General features: G+C 37.7%; 1 protein-coding gene across 2 annotated transcripts in view; it reads left to right on the top strand.

Moving 5' to 3' along the window:
- The window catches only part of COG5 (component of oligomeric golgi complex 5), a 363,376-nt gene that overhangs the window by 211,635 nt on the left and 130,944 nt on the right, over positions 1-20,797 (top strand). For both annotated transcript variants that reach the window (XM_028525999.2, XM_036010775.1), the window contains one exon: positions 15,037-15,118. In XM_028525999.2, the coding sequence (XP_028381800.2) occupies positions 15,037-15,118 (82 nt within the window). The remainder of the gene's footprint in view (positions 1-15,036; positions 15,119-20,797) is intronic.

The raw sequence follows: 20,797 nt of genomic DNA, 5'->3' as shown, positions 1-20,797 counted from the left end.
GCATTGTTGGACCCCCAAAAAGTAAGAGAATCTTTGAGGGGCATATATACATAAGCAGATAAACATATGCATATACAGAAGCAGATAAAATAGTTGAAACTGTAATGGAGTTTTCTGAGCTATAAGTCATTCCTTAAGCTATAGTTGTCTCAGGGCCAAATGTTCATGTCAATGCTGGGATCAGCCCAGTGAACTCTGAGGCTCTAACAAGCTAAAAAAACAAACTAGATAGTCTTGCACAAAGCTGGGTGTGGTTACAGTGACTATCATGGTCCTCAGTTACAGTACTTCACTCCCACAAGAAACAAACTCAGATCATCTGCAGAGGAAGCATTTGTAGTTTCAGCCATCAGAATTCTCCATACAACATTAAGGTCAGCCAAATATGAGCTCACAGTAAAAAATCATCAATCCTATAAATAAACTAGAAGCTGGTACTGAGAATCTGCAGGAAAAATAAAGACAGTGCAAGAGAGATACACACTGCTAAAAAACGTTTAAAGGACACTATGGACTTGAGAGTAAAGAATCATCTGATAAAAACTTAAAATGTCTCTATATGTTTAAAAAAATAAAGAATGAGAGACTTTTGGCCAAGATGGAGGCATAGGTAGATACAATTTTACCTCCTTGCACAACCAAAAGAAGGACAACAACAAATTTACAAACAAAAAATAACCAGAGCTGCCAGAAAATTGAACTGTATGGAAGTCCGACAAGCAAGGAGTTAAAGAAGAAATGTTCATTAAGACTGGTAGGAGGGGCAGAGACAGGTAGCTGGGGCAGAGAGGACTCAGGGCAAGGCAGCAGCTGGAGAACCAGGTGGGCAAGGTGGCAGCTGGCAGACTGGAAGTTCCCACAATCACATGCAGATAAACCAGGAGGAACAACTAGGGAGTGAGACAGACTGTGCAGCCCAGGGTTCCAGGGCAGGGAAATGAAGCCTCAAAACCTCTGGTGGTAAAAACCTGTGGGGGTTGCAGCAGCAGCAGGAACTTCTAGCCTCACAGGAGAGCTGTTGGAGAGACCCACAGGGTTCTAGAATGTATACAAACCCACCAACCTGGGAGTCAGCACCCAATTTGCTTGTGGGTAGCGGGGGAAGTGACTGAAAGCAGGCAAGAGCCAAGAAATTGTTCCCTCTGTGACTTCTCATTCACATACAGCGTCACTACACAGTGAAGTAGGTTGCCCTGCCATGGTGAATACCTAAGGCTCCGCCCCTTACAACATAACAGATGTGCCAAGACAGATGAAATATGGCCCAAATGAAAGAAGAGATCAAAGCTCCAAACTAGAACTAAGTGATGAATAGATAGCCAACCTATCAGGTGCATAGTTCAAAACACTGGTAATCAGGATGTTCACAGAAATGGTTGAGGATGGTCACAAAATGGAGGAAAAAGTGAAGGCTATGCAAAGCAAAATAAAGGAAAATATATAGGGAACCACAAGTGAAGGGAAGGAAATTGAGACTCAAATCAGCAATTTGGAGCAGAAGGAAGAAATAAACATGCAACCGGAACAGAATGAAGAAACAGCCCTGACAGGTGTGACTCAGTGGACTGAGTGCCGGCCTGCAAACCAAAGGATCGCTGGTTTGTTTCCCAGTCTAGGGCGTATGCCTGGGTTGTGGGCCAGGTGCCCAGTTGGGGGCACATTAGAGGCCACCACACATTGATGTTTCTCTCCCTCTCCTCATCCCTTCCTTCCCCTCTCTAAAAGTAAATAAAATATTTAAAACTTGAAGAAACAAGAATTCAAAAAAATGAGGAGAGGCTTAAGAACCTCTAGGATTACTTTAAACATTCCAACATCCGAATCATAAGGGTGTCGGAAGGAGAAAAGAAAGAGCAGGAAAATGGAAACTTATTTGATAAAATAATGAAGGAGTACTCCCCCAATCTGGCAAAGAAACAGGCTTCTGGGAAGTCCAGGAAGCTCAGAGAGTCCCAAAGAAGTTGGTCCCAAGGAAGCATACACCAAGGCACATCATAATCATATTACCCAAGATTAAAGAGAAGGAGAGAATCTTAAAAGCAGGAAAAGAAAAGGAGACAGTAACCTACAAAGGAGTTCCCATATGACTATCAGCTGATTTCTCAGAAGAAACCTTACAGGCAAGAAGGAGCTGGGAAGAAGTATTCCAAGTCATGAAAGGCAAGGACCTACATCTAAGATTACGCTATCCAGCAAAGCAATCATTTAGAATGGAAGGGCAGATAAAGAGCTTCCCAGATAAGGTTAAGTTAAAGGAGTTCATCATCACCAAGCCATTATTGTATGAAATGTTAAAAGGACTTATCTAAGAAAAGAAAGATAGTAAAAAATATGAACAATAAAATGACAGCAAACTTACAACTATCAACAACTGAACCTAAACAAACCAACAAACAAACAAACAAAAAACTAAGCAAACAACTAGAAGGGGAACAGAATCACAGAAATGGAGATCACATGGAAGGTTATCAGCCAGGAGGGGGAGAAGGGAGAATGGGGGAAAAGGTACAGGGAATAAGAAGTACAGAATAGCCATTGAGATGTAAAGAACAGTATAGGAAATGGAGAAGCCAAAGAATTTATACATACAACCCATGGACATGAACTAAGAGGGGGAATGGGGTGGGAGAGTGGTGCATGCAGAGGGAAATAATGGGGGGATGGGACAACTCAAATAGCATAATCAATAAAATATATTTTAAAAACTTATACATAAAAAAGGATGGAATAAAAAATGAGAAAGAAGTTATTGTTCGAAAAGCCATTCAGATATAAAAAGAAGCCTAACAGAACATTTATAAATTAAAAATAAATTTACTGAAATAAAAAGTTTAGCCAATGTATTAAACAGATATTACACAAAACCAAAGAATGAATTAGCAGCCAGGCAGATAGAATTGGTTTATTATCCATTATGTAGCATAAGGATAATGGTATGGGAAATACGAGAGGGTAAAATATATGGAGGATTAAATGAGGTTTTAGTATAAAACAATTAGAAAAGGAAAGCCAGTAAACCAAAGAAAAAGAAAACATCAACATCTCAATACATGCTGAAAAGCCATGTTAAAAATGCAACATCCATTCCTGATAAGAACTTTCAGCAAACTAGTAATAAAAGAGAGTTTTATCATCCTGCTAACAAGGCATTCACGGACAATGAACAGGTAAAAATCATACATTATGGAGAAGACTGACTGCTTCTTTCTTAAATTTAGGGAGAAAACAGGATTTCTTTCAGCTCTCACTAATTCTATTAACATTATCCTAGCTAGTACAATGAACAAGAAAAAGAAATAAAATACTTCCAGCATAGAAAAGTGAAAGTAAAATGGTCTTTGTTTGCAGATGACATGATCATCTACATAGTTTGACCAGATTTACAAGAAAGTGACTAGAACTAATAAGTGTTATTTTGCAAGATTACAGAATACAGGGTCAACATATAAGAATCAGTTGTACTTCTATGTATAATTAGTAATATATAATTGAGAACTCAAATTTAATAACATATACAGTAATATCAAAGAATAAGAAATATGTCAAAATGAATCTGTTAAGACAGGAGCAACCCTGGCTGGTGTGGCTCAGTAGATTGAGTACCAGCCTGCGAACCAAAGGGTCACTGGTTCCATTCCCAGTCAGGACACATGCCTGGGTTGTGGGCCAGGTCCCCATTAGGGGGCTCACGAGAAGCAACCACACATTGATGTTTCTCTCCCTCTTTCTCTCTCCCTTCCTTTCTTCCTAAAAATAAATAAAATATTGTTTTAAAAAAGAGAAATAACCCTTGTTCCTTAAAAAGTATAAATATTATTGATAAAAAGTAATGAAGACCTAAATAAATAGAGATATTTATGAGTTGATAGATCCTCTGTAGTTAAGATTTTCATTCTTTAATTGATCTGTAATCTCAACAAGTGTTTTGGAGAAATTGACAAGCTGATTCCAAAATTTAAATAGAAATACAAAGAACCTGGGGTCTCTAACATAACTTTAACAAAGAAAAGCAAAACTGGAGAGCTAACAATACCTAATTTCAAGATTTATTATAAAACTACAGTATTTAAGCCCTGGCTGGGTTGTTCAGTTGGTTGGAGTATCAGCCTGTACACTGAAAGGTCGCAGGTTTAATTGCTGGTCAGGGCACATCCCTACATTGTGGTTTGTAACTTCCCCCTGGTAAGGGAGGTATAGGAGGCAACCAGTCAGTTTTTCTCACATTGATGTCTGTCTGTCTATCTGTCTGTCTGTCCTCTCTCTAAAATCAATAAACATACCATAGGGTGAGGATTTAAAAAACAAAAACAAAAAACCTACAGTATTTAAGAAAGTATAGGGTTAACATAAAGTCAAAGACATAGATCATTGATTTAGAATAGAGCCCCCAAAATACTCACACATATGAATAACTGATTTAAAAAATAGCAAAGGTAATTCAGTGGTGATATAATAGTCTTTTTAACAAATAGTGCTGAAACATTTTGATACCCAAATGTAAAACCTAAAAGTCTAAAAGTTATACAAGAAAACAGAATAAAACTTTGTGACCACAAGGTAGGCAAAGATTTCTTAAATGCAACACCAAAAGCTGTATTCATAAAAAAAAAATGCAGACATTTTGGACTTACTGAAAGCTAAGAATTGCTGCTCACCAAAATACTCCAATGAGAGTATACAAGGCATAGACTGGGAACCTATGTCTAAAAATTCTCAAAACTCAATAAGAAAACAATAAAACTAGTTTAAAAAATAGGCCAAAAATTTGAGTAGACACTCTATAGGTAGATGTGAAATAAATAAAATTTGAAAGAATTCATCATACCCAGTGTTGGTGTCAGTTGAGGATATGGAGCAGCTGTAACTCTTATATACTGCTGATGGGAAATGTAAAATTGTATAAACATTTTGGAAGATAGTTTAACAGTTTCTTAAAAAGACAAACACATAGCATGTACCTCAGTAATATACCCCTAGGTACTAATCCAAGAAAAATGAAAGGCTGTATCCACGCAAAGACTTGAATACAAATGTCCACAGCTATCTCCTCCCTTGTCTTCACATTGCCTTCTTCCTGCATGTTTTGTGTTCAGATTTCCTCTTCTTGTAAGGATACCAGTCACAATGGATGAAGGTCCATCTTAGTCACCCCCTTTTAATTTAATTACTTTTTTGAAGACCCTATCTCCAAATATGGTCAGGTATAGGAGGTCAGGACTTCCACATATGAGTTTTGTAGGAATAGACTTTAGTGTATAAAGTAATTTATGTTGATGGCAGTAAAATGGAGGCAAGTGGACTGTTTTGAGAATTTTTCAGGAGATAAAACTGACATCTTAGTGACAGAGAAGAGGTGGTGCAATGGAAGAGAAGGTATCAAGGATGACACCACTAATTTTGGTTTGACAAGCGTTCCTCGTAGATAGTAATGACTTCATTTGAGAGCATAAGGTGAGAAGCACTTCTGATAGGAAAGATGAGGAGCTCTATATTCAAGTGCTCATGTAACATCCAAATGAAGATGTCAGTGAGGCAATTTAATATGTGTTTCTGGAGCTCAGAATAGAGGTCTATGCTAGAGGCATAAAATTTGGGAGACAGCAACTCATAGATGGCAATCCAAGCCATGATAATAGATGAGGTTTGCTATATTTGTAAGAGGGTGCAGCCAGGGAGTGTCCAAAAGAAGGATTTGTAATGGGGTCCAGAACTCAGGGTGTCCAGGAAATATTAAAAATATGGGATGTCCTAACCCCCCCCAAGTCTGCACTGGGGACTGGGACACATGGAGCAGGGCCATTGAGTTGTTTTGCAGATAACCTCTAGAACAGTCATTTAACGTATCTATAACCTTTAACTGGTCTCATAGATATGTTAAATAGCTGTGGCCATGCTTTGAGCCAGGGAGAAGGGAGTGACTTTCAGTCAGGATGTAACTGGGAGGCAACTCACCCTGGTTACAGTGCCTGTGTGAGAGCTTGGAGATAATTGGCTCCACACCACAGAGCCACACCTGCCTGAACTTACTATGGCAGCCCAGAAAAGCTGGAAAAATATGGGAATGCTGGCAAGTGTAGTTGATTGTGGGAGGGGTCAGAAATGGGGTTGCAGAGGAAGATTGGCGCTGGGATTTAAACCCAGGTGCAGTAGCCATGACAAGAATCACCACGCGACTTTGGCAGAGGAACCATGCTGCTTTAGTAGAGAAGAACTGGGAGGCTTTAGCAGGGGAAAACCATGCGGCTTTGGGTCTCCCTTTGCCATGCATCTTAAGAAGCCAGAAAGCAAGATGTAGCAGTGATGCAGAGCTCTCTCTTAGCAGTTTGGAAGAATGCAGGAGAGATACTGTGGGAAGGAGAGGGGTGAAAGGACTCTTGCTGGTGGGCCATGAGAAGGTGCCATGTGGTTTTGGAATAAGAACTGGAGATCCCAGTGACACAGCTGATGGTGCCGGGAACTGAGGGAGGCCTGCCAGCCAAGCCGAGATTACTGGGGAGAACCAGAGGCTATCTGAGCAATGAACTTCTATTTCTTTTCCTGAGATATGTTACCCCAGACCAGGCAAAGTGGGAGAAGGAAGGACTGTGTGTGTTTGTGGGTGTTTTAAGGGACTTTGGGATTTTAATGAAGACATTAAGTCATTACTCTTAATTCTATATAACTTGAATAAATAATTCCTTTCCTTTTCACCAATCTCTAACATGGAGAGCTATAATTCCCTGGCGGCAGGCAAAGTGAACCTAGTACAGGGGGACCCCAGGAGAAGGTGGGGTCCATTTGGTAACATTGTACGACCCTTTCTCTGATGGCCAATCAGGGAAAATCATGGGAGACCACAGGTGCAGTAGCTTTAAAGTAATACAACTACTTGTACATGCGCAGTAAAAGCCCACCAAAACCAGCCAGGAAGGATCTGCCCTATGAGAATAGAATCCCTTGAGCCCATGAGGTCAATCTCTGCTTGGAGTTGGCCTGCTCCCATGTTCTCTGCTATAAACTCTGGGTGTTTGGTTCAATTCTTTGTCCCAATCACCAAGAACCTGGTTACCTGTGCCTACCTGTGACATATAGAAAAAGGAAATATACCTAGACAGAGTCCAAAGAAAATGCAACTTATAAAATTCACATAAAACTAGGTTTTCCAAGATGGTAGGTATATTTTCATGTGGAAAAAGGATAGTTATAATTTCTGTCTCTACATTTAAAATGTCTTATCCTTTAAACTATTTTTGTATGTTTTATATTATACATATTTTATTACTATGGGAATATTTGTATATAACTTTGAAACAAGTAAGCATATATTAGAATGTGAATTAAAAACTATTTTACATAGTGAGTTTCAGAAACACTGTAACAGAGGAAGCAGTGAAGACTAAGTATCTCAAGAGGGGCATGAAACCAAAGAGTGCGGTGAGGGAAGCCAAGGGAGCAGACAGTGTTATGGAGAGCATGGTTCATACCAAATCCTATTTGACTGACACTGTATTTAAAATATCAGTACACCCTGTGTTCTTAATAAGGGCAGTATTGACCTCAAGGGGGAGAAGTAGTTCTATTTCTGAGGGGAGAGGGGCTGTATAAAATAATCTTAGATGTTACAGTGGTTTGTGGCCTCTGGAGCTCAGCCCTACAAAATCCTATTCCTTAGGTATTTATTTTTGGGGGGTTTAGGTGAAACTAAATTAAATTTAAAATTAAATTAATTAAGTAAATTATATGATTATATAATATATACACTTTTTTATAAGTAATTTTTTAAAAGATTTTAGTTATTTATTTTTAGAGAGGGAAGGGAGGGAGAAAGAGAGAGAGACAGAAACATCAATATGCGGTTGCTGGGGGTCATGGCCTGCAACTTAGGCATGTACCCTGACTAGGAATCGAATCTGCGATGCTTTGGTTCGCAGCCCGCGCTCAATCCACTGAGCTACGCCAGCCAGAGCTATATATACACATTAATTCTTTAATTTAGTTTTCTCTCTGGAGGGCTATAATGAAATGAAAGGTTGAATAAAGAAAAAGAAAAGACCTGGCTGGTGTAGCTCAGTGGATTGAGCGCGGGCTGCGAACCAAAGTGTTGCAGGTTCGATTCCCAGCCAGGGTACATGCCTGGGTTGAAGGCCATAACCTCCAGCAACCGCACATTGATGTTTCTCTCTCTCTCTCTATCTCCCTCCCTTCCCTCTCTAAAAATAAATAAATAAAATCTTTAAAAAAAAAGAAAAAGAAAAGAAAGGATGAAAAACAAAACAGTAAGCCATATGGGAAGGGCTTTGAAACCCTTTAATGCTGTAGTTCAACAGTGATCTCTAGGGAAGAGTATGGGATAAGGGATTTGAGTTTGAAGAGGAACTTAAACATTTTTACTGTATGTATTTCACTATTGAATTTTTATATCAAGATCTTATTCTTCTGTTTAGAATTAAGTTATCTAAATAACTGTAAAAATTTTAAAAGAATACAGGAAGCATCATATTTAATTATATCACCTAGCTAACCTCTGTTAACATTTTATCTACGGTTATTTTTATTTTACTGTATACATTTTAACAAGTCCATCTGTTCTACCTTTAAAAGGTATCAGAAATACCTTTCCCTCTACCACCTTAGTCTAAGCATCCTATTTTAAAAACAAAATGTTATTGGGCCATAAATATATTGTTCAAAGAGAAAAAAGAATATACATATAATAAGAGCCTACATTTTGATTTTAACTAAAACTCTTTTGGGTGTACAGACTTTCTCATTTTGCTCTGTAGTGTCCATGTTGCATCTCTACTGAATTTCTAAGTCTTCCTTCTTTTGTGATCATGTTTCGGAAAAGACAACTCAGATGGCCTCGGAGTTTGCGAAGTGGGGTTTATTCATGCGTGTGGACACAGAGGAGATAAAAAAAATCCAAAATCTGTGCAATGAGCTTAAGATGGAGCTTCCTTATATGCTTGTTACACAGGCAGAAGGAGGAGGGGAAGGAGTGCAGCTGCTAAAATGGGGGTTAGTGTACGACCTTGAGATAACTGGTTATCTGGGAATGGCTGCTCTGCTGTCTGGGAATGGCTGCTGGTCAGCTCCTACCTAAGAATAGCTACAGCTTCAGCTATGTCCTGTCACAGTCAGACACAGCAAACTGTTTCACTCTGAAGGCTATTTTTCAGTAAAGAGAATTTATTTTCTTTGCCTTATATTTGCTTCACCAGAATCCCTTTGCTTTGAATTCAGAAAATGAGTTAATTTAAAATTCTTATCTAGTTGGTGTCTTTGATCAAGTCCTCAGGCTTCCTTATTTACATAACCTCTGCACAGGGACCTCAGGCCCAGACTTTTTGCTAAACCTTCTCCATGCTCCCCTCTGACTTCCCCTGCTTAAGCACTCTGACATAAGCTCTTCCTCTGAGCTGATCCTTGTCTGCACCTTTCATTTCAAAGGCAGAGGTAGATTATACTTTTTGTTGTTCAGATTTATCCTTCTACTTTGTTGTTCATGCAGTATTTGAAAGAAAATGTTCAACATTTTGGACATATTGTGCTTTATTATTTCAAGAAAGTTAAAAACTCAAATGAAACACAAAAAACGATTTGTGCAATCTGTGGAGAAGGTGCTGTGATTGATTGAATGTGTCAAAAGTAGTTTTTGAAATTTTGTGCTAGAGATTTCTCTCTGGACAATGCTGTAGTTGAAGTTGATAGTGATCAAATCAAGACATTAACTGAGAAAAATCAACTTGTACTATGCAGGAGATTCCTGACCTACTCAAAATATCCAAATCAATAAAGTTATTGGTGAAAATGAAAAATGTATCTTTTATTTTATGGAAAAAACTAACTGGACTTTTTGGCCAACCCAGTACATCTTACCCTCTCCTAGGAAATTCTCTGCTTTCTCTGACATTAATTACCCTGTCCAGTCTACCATGTAAAACTAAAACCAAAATAAAACCCTGATCTTTGGTCCTATACCTGCCTTTCTTTCATGTGTTCATGCTCAGGTTTCAGTAAGCTGCTTTGTTTCTACTTTGTTTCTGTGTTGCCCCAAATCACTGAAATGAAGCTTGCACTCCACCGAAACAGTTCCTGACAAAGGCATTCTAATGACCCAACTACCAAACCCTTCTGAAACTGGAAAAGATCAACTGTTCGTGCTGCCTGTCACATGTTGAATCCAATAAGCAGAGACAAGGATTGAATCTTTATGGCTGCTTTATTGAGAGGGCTGGCGGTCTGAGAAGATGGCAGGTTCACACCCTGAATTCCATTCTAAAATGGCCCTTTTTATAAGGAGAACAAAGTGGAGGTAAGGGGTTTGGAATTCAAGGAAATTTTAATTGGATTAAAAAACTACAGCATTCTCGCCCTGGGCAGTGGTCATTAGCTGTGTCCTGGGCAGTGGTCATCTCACGCATGAGTGCAATGGCTCAAATACTATCTTGAATTGCTTACAGCCCTCCTGAGGCACAAAGGTGGAACTGCTTATGGTCTCCTGGAGTCAGGGTGTGTCATATCTTCCTTTCCTGGAACAATAGCTTTTACGAGCATTGATTACTAAGCTTATTAGCTATTACTTAAACTAAAATTTTCTAACTCCTGAGTCCCCTATCACTTCCACTCATGTCTGACTCCACTGAGGTAAATGCTACTCCTGCTTAATGCTTTCCTCCCTCACAATGTCCCTGTAAGAAATGTCCAAACCTATAGAGAATTTTTAAAAGAGTTTGGACAAACTAACAACATGCCTGGAAACAAGATCTCAAATGATCCAGGGAATGACAGTTTGCAGTTTCTTTCGATACTGTATGTTTGGGTTTAAGAAGATTGTTAGAAAATGGGAGAAAGCAAGGCGGGGATTGGATTACAGGATAAACAACAGATTATGTGTTCCTTTGAGGGTGTCTACCCTTCTGAGGAGTCTGAAAAAGAGGATTACTCCAGCATTTCAAAGGTGTGTAAACCTAGATGCACAAGAAAGGTAGACAGGGCTTGCTTAAGGCAGAGATAAACCTTTTACTAAACAAGTTACAGGCCTGGAGCCCTGAACTGCCCAGATAGGAAAGTGACTCTGTGAGGTTACTTTTGATCACAGGACTTAATCAGATTTATTACAGAGTTCCCACTCCCTTTTTTTGTCCACAAGAGATACTCCATCTCTTCAATACTTCACTGATTCATTCTTTTCTACCTACCCCTTCTTTTAAAATATTTTATTTATGTTATTTCAAACATATACCCAAACTATAGGACAGTGAATCTCTGTGCCCATCACTGAGATTCAACAATTACTAACTTTAACTAATCTTTTTTTTTAAAAAAATAACTATCTCACCCACTTATCTCTCTCTACTCTGAATTGTTTCCTCTATCACCCTTCAAGTAAAGTCGTTCCCCTGGGACCCATCCTAAAGATTCTTTTCTTCTGATGTCACATACAATCTATGGAAAAGCTCACCCATGCTAACAGTTTCTACCAACTCCAAATACAGATGATACCTAAATCTGTTTCTTCAGTTTAGAGCTTGTTCTTAAGCAAGAGGGTTACATTCACTGAATTGTCCTTGCTTGTATGCCCCACAGATTCTAGACGACAAGATGAACAAATCTTTCTCTGTCCACCTTCTGCCTCTTCTGAAAGTACATTTTAGTTACATCTTCTACCGGGGGTGTCCAACCTTTTAGTGTCTTTGGGCCACATTGGAAGAAGAAGTGTCTTGGGCCACACATTAAATACACAAACACTAACGAAAACTGATGAGCAAAAACAAAGGTTTTAAGTAAATTTACAATTGTGTATTGGGCTGCATAGCCATTTTGGGCTGTGAGTTGGACACCCCTATTAGTCCTACACAAATGCATCTAGTCCTAATCCTTTGTAAATATTTGCCTGCTCATCATGTCCTATCAATTTTTTTTAGAAAATTCATAATTGATTTTATTGCCTGCAGGCTCATGACCTCCCCACATACTATTTATGATTTACATAAAACACAGCTTAACTGTTCTATTTGCTCATTAAAACTGTTACATGTTTGACTAGTGCTTACATGGTAAATTAAGACACTACTCTAATCCTCGCCTTGCTTTTCATTCTCACGTCTTTCCTCTTTCCTGAATGCTCACTGTGTATTCAGAGGATAAAAAATGGTTTTCCATATCTCTGCTCACATCTTCTTCTTATCTGTATAGTGAATTCTGATCTTCCTTCAAGCTCTAGCCCAAGGTATCTTTATAATAAGTAAATTCTATAAAGTATTATAATCCCTATCGTTTCTGTAGTTTACAAGCTTAGGAAGATGAAGCACCATACCTGCCCATCATTATAGAACCAATAAGTAGCAGACCTTAGATTTAAGTCAAGGTTATCTTACTTCAGCCTCGCCCCCACCCCCATACACTTCCACCACACCTAATTCAAGAATGTTAGCTTGAAGTTTTGAACCTTATATTGTGTGCAGTAAGACTATCAAATATATTTGAGAGAGGAAATCTGTGGCTAGTTCTATGTTATAAAAATAGAGAAACTAAATCACATATGCCTTAAAATCTGTTCTTTGTAGTACATTCTAAGTTTCTCTTTATATATTTAGTGATGTCAAAATCAATAACAAAAGCAAAGACCAAACTGTAATTCTAAATAACAGATTCATTCAAACATAAATGTTTTAGTATTCCTCTATATTTTATTTTTATTCTATTTATATGTGTAAAATGTATCTAATTTTGGTTTTACTTTTCAATTATTGATCTCACTCAAAGATCCAAATTTCTGAAAATTGAAATTATTTCTATTGGTTATATTTACAACTAAGAAAAAAGACCAAGAAGCTGTTTTAAATTGCAGAGGTATTACAGACTTGATCTGACAGCATGATTGCATTGAAGTCACAAAGTGCTGTGGTCTGAATGTTTGTGTCCCCTAAAACTTGTGTTGAAGCCCCATAAATATGGGGTTGGTGCCCTTGTGAAAGAGACCCAGAGAGCTGCTCCCTTCCATCATGTGAGGTTACAGTGAGAAGACGGCCATCGGTGACCAAGCAGGTCCTCACCAGACAACACCTCCATCTTAGATTTGGAGCTTCTAGAACTGTGAGAAAGAAATTTCTGCTGTTTATAAGCCACCCAACTTATGATATTTTTGTTATAACAACCCAAATGAGCCAAGAAAGTAAAACAGTATTGGGCAGAAATTGTAAATAGGTTAATGTCAATATCCTTCCAATTGAAATCTAGTTGAACTATTAAAGTCCAGTTAAATACATTTTATTTCAACATGCCTAGGAGCAATTATTTGACAGGATAATTTGATTTGGAAGTGTAAGTGTAATTAGTAAAGTAAGTAATTAGTAAAAGTAAGTGTAATTTGGAAATTAGTTATGTATCTTCATATTTTTCCATTTTATTCAGGAAGTTATATAATATTTTTTTTAATAATTATTCACTCAACTCTAAGTTTCTTTACTGGAGACACTGGGCTACTATATTAATAGACTTCATAAGATTAAATGGTATTTATATTGCTGACCTAACTTCTACTTGTTTAGGTAGACACTTAAAATAATTATTTTAATACACTGTTGAAATAAATTTGCTTTCGTATCTGAGATTTTGGCACTTGATTCTTATACAACATTGACCCTGTAGTTTTCTTCATTGTGTGTGTGTGTGTGTGTGTAGTGTGTATGTGAAAGTACATACAGTCATCAAATTGTCCATGTCTTGAGGATAATAAGCTTTTAGTTTTTTACCATTATGATGTAAGTTGTGAGCTTTCATAGATCACCTTTACTATGATGTGGTAATTTCCTTCTGTTCCTAGCTTGTTGAGTGGTTTTATCACAAAAGGGTGTTGAATTTTATTGAATGTTTTTTTGTGCATCATTTGAGATGATTGTGTCATTTTTGTCCTTCATCCTGTTAATGTGCTGTGTTACAATAGTTCTTTAATAAGATGGAACAAATATACATAAGTGCATGATACACAGTGCACATATTGTTTAAAATCTTGGGGATCTAAATCTTTGTATAAGAAATTAAGAGTTATTTGATTTGCCTTTTTAAGATGTACCATACTCAGAAATCAAAGCAAAAGACATATTAAAAAAAAGAAATTACAATGAAAATAGAAGTGTGTGTAAATATAAAAGTGAGAAATAAGTATTTTTTGTTGGTCATTTTCTTCATTTATGTCCTTGAAAATTAGAATTAATTTTGTTACAAGTGCAAAAATAAAACAACAGAATTTCTAGTTATTCTCTTTTATGACAGTAATCATATTTGAACATTAGACACATTGCATGGATATTATTAATGTGAACCATGTGAAATTGTCATTTTTGTACTTCAAAAATAGAATATTGGTAATTTGATATTGTGCACCACATATGTGTAAAAGTACCTTAAAAGTACTTGGTAAAATTTCTAGAAGTATAATTCTGTTTTAACAGTATTAAAGTACTTTGTCCTGATTTAACAAATGATACTTAAAAAAAAACAAACCCTGTATCTGTATTTCATGCAGTTCTCCTTTGTAATGGATGAATTATGTCCTGGATTCTTAGGATAAAAATGTTAAGCCCATCATTTTATTGTTGTCACAGAAGTTGCCTTTTTTACATGGAAGGGTGATAATAAAAATTACAATAACTAATGTTCACTAGGGGTTAATTATATATCAGAAACTGTTCCAAGGCTTAACTTTTATAGACTTCTCAAACCTTTGTAATAATCCTGCAATGCGGGTACTGTTACCATCTCCATCTCACAGGTGGGAGGAAGGCTCAGAGTGAGTGAGCAGCTTGCCCAAGCCCACACAGCTAGTTAAAGTAGCAGAGGGCAGCAGAGCGGGTTGATGACTGTCTGAACACCTGATCGTGAAATACAATTTCAGTCATCTGGATATTTTCTTCTTAGTTACTCAGTAATTCTCTTGTCTGATGGATGTCTTAGAAATTTTTCTTTCAGTACATTTTAATTAAATGTCTGCATTACATCTTATCCATTATAATTTTTTTAAATTAATGAACACATCCATTTTTTGGGTCACAGGATGGGCAGTCTGAAATTTTATACACTTTTTGGAATTCGGTGACTCAGGCACTTCATTCTCAATTTCAAATGGCAACAAATTGTAAGTACACTATTTATTTTGCAAATTCATTTCAAAGTTGGTTAGTTACTTTACAATTTAATGTCAAGAAGTTTTCCTCTATTGGTTTATAAAACATGTCTTTTTAAAGCTCCAGGCTAATTGTGGCTTCTTTTTTTTTTTTTTTTAATTTTATTTTAATCATTGTTCAAGTACAGTTTTCTCCCCCCTACTCCCATTCCAGCCCACCCACCCAACCCTTCCCCCTTTCCCCCCATTACCCCCCACCCCTAGTTTTTGTCCATGTGTCCACCAAATTTGTTCCTGTAAACCCTACCCATTCCCCCCTGAAATTCCCTCTTCTCTCCCCTCTGGTCACTGTCAGACTATCCCCTATTTCAATGTCTTTGGTTATATTTTGCTTGTTTGTTTGTTTTGTTGTTTAGATTCCTGTTAAAGGTGATATCATGTGGTATTTGTCTTTCACTGCCTGGCTTGTTTCGCTTAGCATAATGCTTTCCAGCTCCATCCATGCTGTTGCAAAGGGTAGGAGCTCCTTCTTTCTTTCTGCTGCATAGAATTCCATTGTGTAAATGTACCATAGTTTTTTGATCCATTCATTTACTGATGGGCATCTTGGTTGCTTCCAGCACCTAGCTATTGTAAATTGTGCTGCTATGAATATCGGGGTGCAAATGTTCTTTTGTATTGGTGTTTCAGTGTTCTTAGGATATAGTCCCAGCAGTGGAATTGCTGGGTCAAAAGGCAGATCCATTTTTAGTTTTCTGAGGAAGTTCCATACTGCTTTCCACCAGTCTGCAGTCCCACCAACAGTGCACTAGGGACCCCCTTTCTCCACCGCCTCTCCAACACTTGTTGTTTGTTGCTTTGTTTATGATGGCCATTCTGACTGGTGTGAAGTGGTATCTCATTGTGGTTTTAATCTGCATCTCTCTGATGGCTAGCGATATTGAGCATCGTTTCATGTGTCTTTGGATTTTCTGTATGTCCTCCTTGGAGAAGTATCTGTTCAAGTCCTTTGCCCATTTTTTAATTGGGTTACTTGTCTTCTTAGAGTGGAGTCGTGTAAGTTCTTTATATATTTTGGAGATTAAACCCTTGTCTGAGGTATCATTGGCAAATATGTTTTCCCATACAGTTGGTTCTCTTTTTATTTTGATACTGTTTTCTTTAGCTGTGCAAAAGCTTTTAATTTTGATGAGGTCCCATTTGTTTATTCTTTCCTTTATGTCCCTTGCTCTAGGAGACAAGTCAGCAAAAATGTTTCTGTGTGAAATATCTGAGATTTTCCTACCTACGTTCTCTTCTAGGACTTTACTGGTGTCACGTTTTATATTTAAGCCTTTTATCCACCTTGAATCTATTTTTGTATAAGGTGTAAGTTGGTGCTCGAGTTTGATTTTTTTGCACGTAGCTATCCAGTTCTCCCAACACCATTTGTTGAAGAGGCTATTTTTATTCCATTTTATGTTGCTGCCTCCTTTGTCAAATATTAATTGACCGTAGAGGCTTGGGTTTATTTCTGGGCTCTCTGTTCTGTTCCATTGGTCCATGTGCCTGTTTTTATGCCAGTACCAGGCAGTTTTGATTACAGTGGCCTTGTAGTATAGTTTAGTGTCAGGTATTGTGATCCCTCCTACTTTACTCTTCTTTCTCAAAATTGCAGCAGCTATTCGGGGTTGTTTATGGTTCCATATAAATTGTTGAAGTGTTTGTTCTATGTCTGTGAAATATGCCATTGGTACTTTAATAGGTATTGCATTGAATGTGTAAATTGCTTTTGGTAGTATGGACATTTTAATGATATTAATTCTTCCAATCCATGAACACGGTATATGTTTCCATTTGTTTGTGTCTTCCATGATTTCTTTCCCGAGTGTTATGTAGTTTTCTGAATACAGGCCTTTTACCTCTTTGGTTAGGTTTATTCCTAGGTATTTTATTTTTCTTTTTGCTATTTCAAATGGGATTTTTTTCTTGATTTCTGCTTCTGCTGTTTCATTGTTGATGTACAGAAATGCCTTTGATTTCTGGATATTGACTTTGTATCCCGCTGTTTTGCCAAATTCATTTATTACGTCAAGTAGTTTTTTGGTGGAGTCTATAGGATTTTCTATGTACACTATCATGTCATCTGCAAACAGTGACAGTTTTGTTTCCTCCTTTCCGATTTGGATTCTTTTTATTTCTTTTTCTTGTCTGATTGCTGTGGCTAGAACTTCCAGTACTATATTGAATAGAAGTGGTGAAAGTGGACATCCTTGTCTTGTTCCTGTTCTTAGTGGAAAAGATTTTAATTTTTCCTATTGAGTATGATGTTGGCTGTAGGTTTCTCATATATGGCCTTTATTATATTGAGGAATGCTTCCTCTATTCCCACTTTACTGAGTGTTTTTATCATAAATGGGTGCTGTACCTTATCAAATGCTTTTTCTGCATCTATTGATATGATCATGTGGTTTTTGTCTTTGCTTTTGTTTATGTGATGTATTACATTTAGTGATTTGCGAATATTGTGCCATCCTTGCATCCCTGGAATGAATTCCACTTGGTCATGGTGTATGATCTTCTTAATGTACTGTTGGATGCGGTTTGCCAGTATCTTGTTGAGGGTTTTAGCGTCAATGTTCATCAGCGATATTGGCCTGAAGTTTTCTTTCTTTGTTGTGGCTTTATCTGGTTTTGGAATTAAGATGATGTTGGCCTCATAAAAAGAGTTTGGGAGTCTCCATCTTTTTGGAGTTTTTGAAATAGTCTGTGAAGGATCGGTGTTAGTTCTTCCTTAAATGCTTTGTAGAATTCTCCTGTGAAACCATCTGGTCCAGGGCTTTTGTGTGTTGGGAGTTTTTTGATTACTGCTTCAATTTCCTTTGCTGTTATTGGTCTGTTCAGGCTTTCTGCTTCCATTTTATTGAGTTTTGGAAGATTATATTTTTCTAGAAATTTTTCCATTTCATCTAGGTTTTCAAATTTCTTGGCATACTGCTCTTTGTAGTAATTTCTTACAATCCTTTGTATTTCTGTGGTATCTGTTGTAATCTCTCCTCTTTCATTTCTGATTGTGTTTATTTGGGTCTTCTCTCTTTTTTTCTTGATGAGTCTGCTTAAAGGCTTGTTGATTTTGTTTATCTTTTCAAAGAGCAACTCTTGGATTCATTGATCTTTAGAATTGTGCTTTTAGTCTCTATGTCATATAATTCTGCTCTGATCTTGGTTATTTCCTTCCTTCTGCTTGCTCTGGGCTGTCTTTGTTGTTGTTCTCGAGTTCTTATAGACGTAGCGTTAGGTTGTTTGTTTGAAATGTTTCTAACTTTTTTAGGTGGGCCTGTATCGCTATGAACTTCCCTCTCAGGACTGCCTTGGCTGTGTCCCATCAGTTTTGGGTTGTTGTGAGTTCGTTTTCATTTGTTTCCAAAAGCTGTTTGATTTCTTCCCTAATATCATTCTTGACCCATTCATTGTTTAATAGCATGCTGTTTAGTCTCCATGAATTTGAGTGTTTTGGGTTTTTTTCCTTGGGGTTGGTTTCCAGTTTCAGTCCCTTGTGATCCGAGAAATTGCTTGGTAGGATTTCAATTTTTTTGAACTTGTTGAGGCTTGTTTTGTGACCTATCATGTGGTCAATCTTTGAAAATGTTCCATGTACATTTGAAAAAAATGTGTATTTAGCTTCTTTGGGGTGGAGGGTTCTGTAAATATCAGTAAAGCCCATTTCGTCTAGGGTATTGTTCAATGCCACAATATCTTTGTTGATATTTTGTTTGGAAGATCTGTCCATTTTTGATAGTGGGGTGTTAAAATCCCCCACAATAATTGTGTTGCTGTCCATATCTTTCTTGAAGTCCTGTAAGATTTTCTGTATGTATTTGGGTGCTCCTATGTTGGGTGCATATATATATATATTTTTTTTAAAGGTTTTATTTATTTATTTTTAGGGAGGGCAGGGAGGAAGAGAGAGAGAGAGGAGAGAGAGAGAGAGAGAAACATCAATGTGCAGTTGCTGGAGGTTATGGCCTGCAACCCAGGAATCTACCCTGACTGGGAATCGAACCTGGGACACTTTGGTTCCCAGCCCGCGCTCAATCCACTGAGCTATGCCAGCCAGGGCGGTGCATATATATTTACAATATTTATGTCTTCTTGGTGAATTCTTCCCTTGAGTATTATGAAGTGACCTTCTGGGTCTCTCTTTATGGTCCTTCTTTGGAAGTCTATTTTGTCAGATATGAGTATTGCTACCCTGGCCTTTTTTTCCTGTCCATTTGCTTGGAAAATTTGTTTCCAGCCCTTCACTTTCAACCTGTGCAGATCTTTTATCTTGAGGTGGGTCTCTTGTAGACAGCATATGTGTGGGTCATGTTTTCTTATCCCATCAGCTATTCTATGTCTTTTGATTGGAGCGTTTAATCCATTTACGTTTAAGGTTATTATTGATAGGTACTTATTCATTGCCTTTTATGTACGTGTGATCCTCTCTCACTCTCTCTTTTCCTTTCTTTCCTTAAAGCAGTCCCTTTAGCATCTCTTGCAGAGCTGGTTTACTGGAGGTGCATTCTTTTAGACTTCTTTTATCTGAGAAGCTTCTTATTTGGCCTTCTATCTTGATTGAGAGCCTTGCTGGGTAAAGTAGTCGTGGTTGCAGGCCTCTGGTTCTCATTACTTGGATTATTTCTTGCCATTCTCTTCTGGCTTGGAGTGTTTCCATTGAGAAGTCAGCTGTTAGCCTTACTGGGGCCCCCTTGTATGTTACTTCCTTCTTCTCCCTTGCTGCCTTTAAGATTCTCTCTTTGTCTTGAAATTTTGCCATTTTAATTATGATGTGTCTTGAGGTGGGCCCCTTTGGGTTCCTCTTGAATGGGACTCTCTGTGTTCCCTGTATTTGTGTGACTTTTTGTCTCATCAAATTAGGGAAGTTTTCCATCATCATTTGTTCAACTAGGTTTTCTATCCCTTGTTCTTCTTCTTCTCCTTCTGGTATCCCTATTATACGGATATTATTTCGTTTCATATTGTCTTGCATTTCTCTTAATCCCTCTTCATTTTTTCTGAGCCTGTTTTCCTTTTCTTGCTCTTTCTGGGTGTTTTCTTCTATTTTGTCCTCTAGCTCACTGATCCAATCTTCTGCTTCATCGATCCTGCTTTTCATTCCTTCCACTGTGTTCTTCAGTTCAGAAATTGTATTCTTCATTTCCTCTTGGCCCTTGTTGAGAGTTTCTATTTCCTTTTTTATGCTGATGTAGTTTTCATTGAGTTCATTGTAGCTTCCCTGTAATTTCTCGTAGCTCATTGTGAGCTCATTGAGCTTCCTGACAATCACTGCTTTGAACTCAATATCTGATAGTTGAATTGCCTCTATTTCATTTAGCATTCTTTCTGAGACTTCCTCCTTTCCTTTCATTTGGGGATTATTTCTTTGTCTTCCCATTGTTTGTGAGACTCTTCTTGTTCGCCTCAGCTTCTTATATTGATCTGTTCTGGCTCCCTGGGTTTATTTTGTGAACTTCTTTAGTAGTATAGCAGTGAGTTTCAGTGGTGCTGTTTCCTTGATCTCCCAAGCTCACTGGTCTTGGGCTGTCATTTAAGCTGGTTTTGTGTTTGCCTTTGGGTTTTGGTTGTTGTTGAGTCTTTCTTTGGTGGTTCCTTCCCACCAGCTGGTTAAATGAGGGTCACTTTGTCCACCACCTTCTGTATTTTGTTGTG

This window comes from Phyllostomus discolor, chromosome 10 (genome assembly GCF_004126475.2).
Source record: "Phyllostomus discolor isolate MPI-MPIP mPhyDis1 chromosome 10, mPhyDis1.pri.v3, whole genome shotgun sequence".
Classification (NCBI taxonomy): domain Eukaryota; kingdom Metazoa; phylum Chordata; class Mammalia; order Chiroptera; family Phyllostomidae; genus Phyllostomus; species Phyllostomus discolor.
Note: the sequence above shows the minus strand (reverse complement) of the source record. Positions and strands in the feature narration are given on the sequence as shown.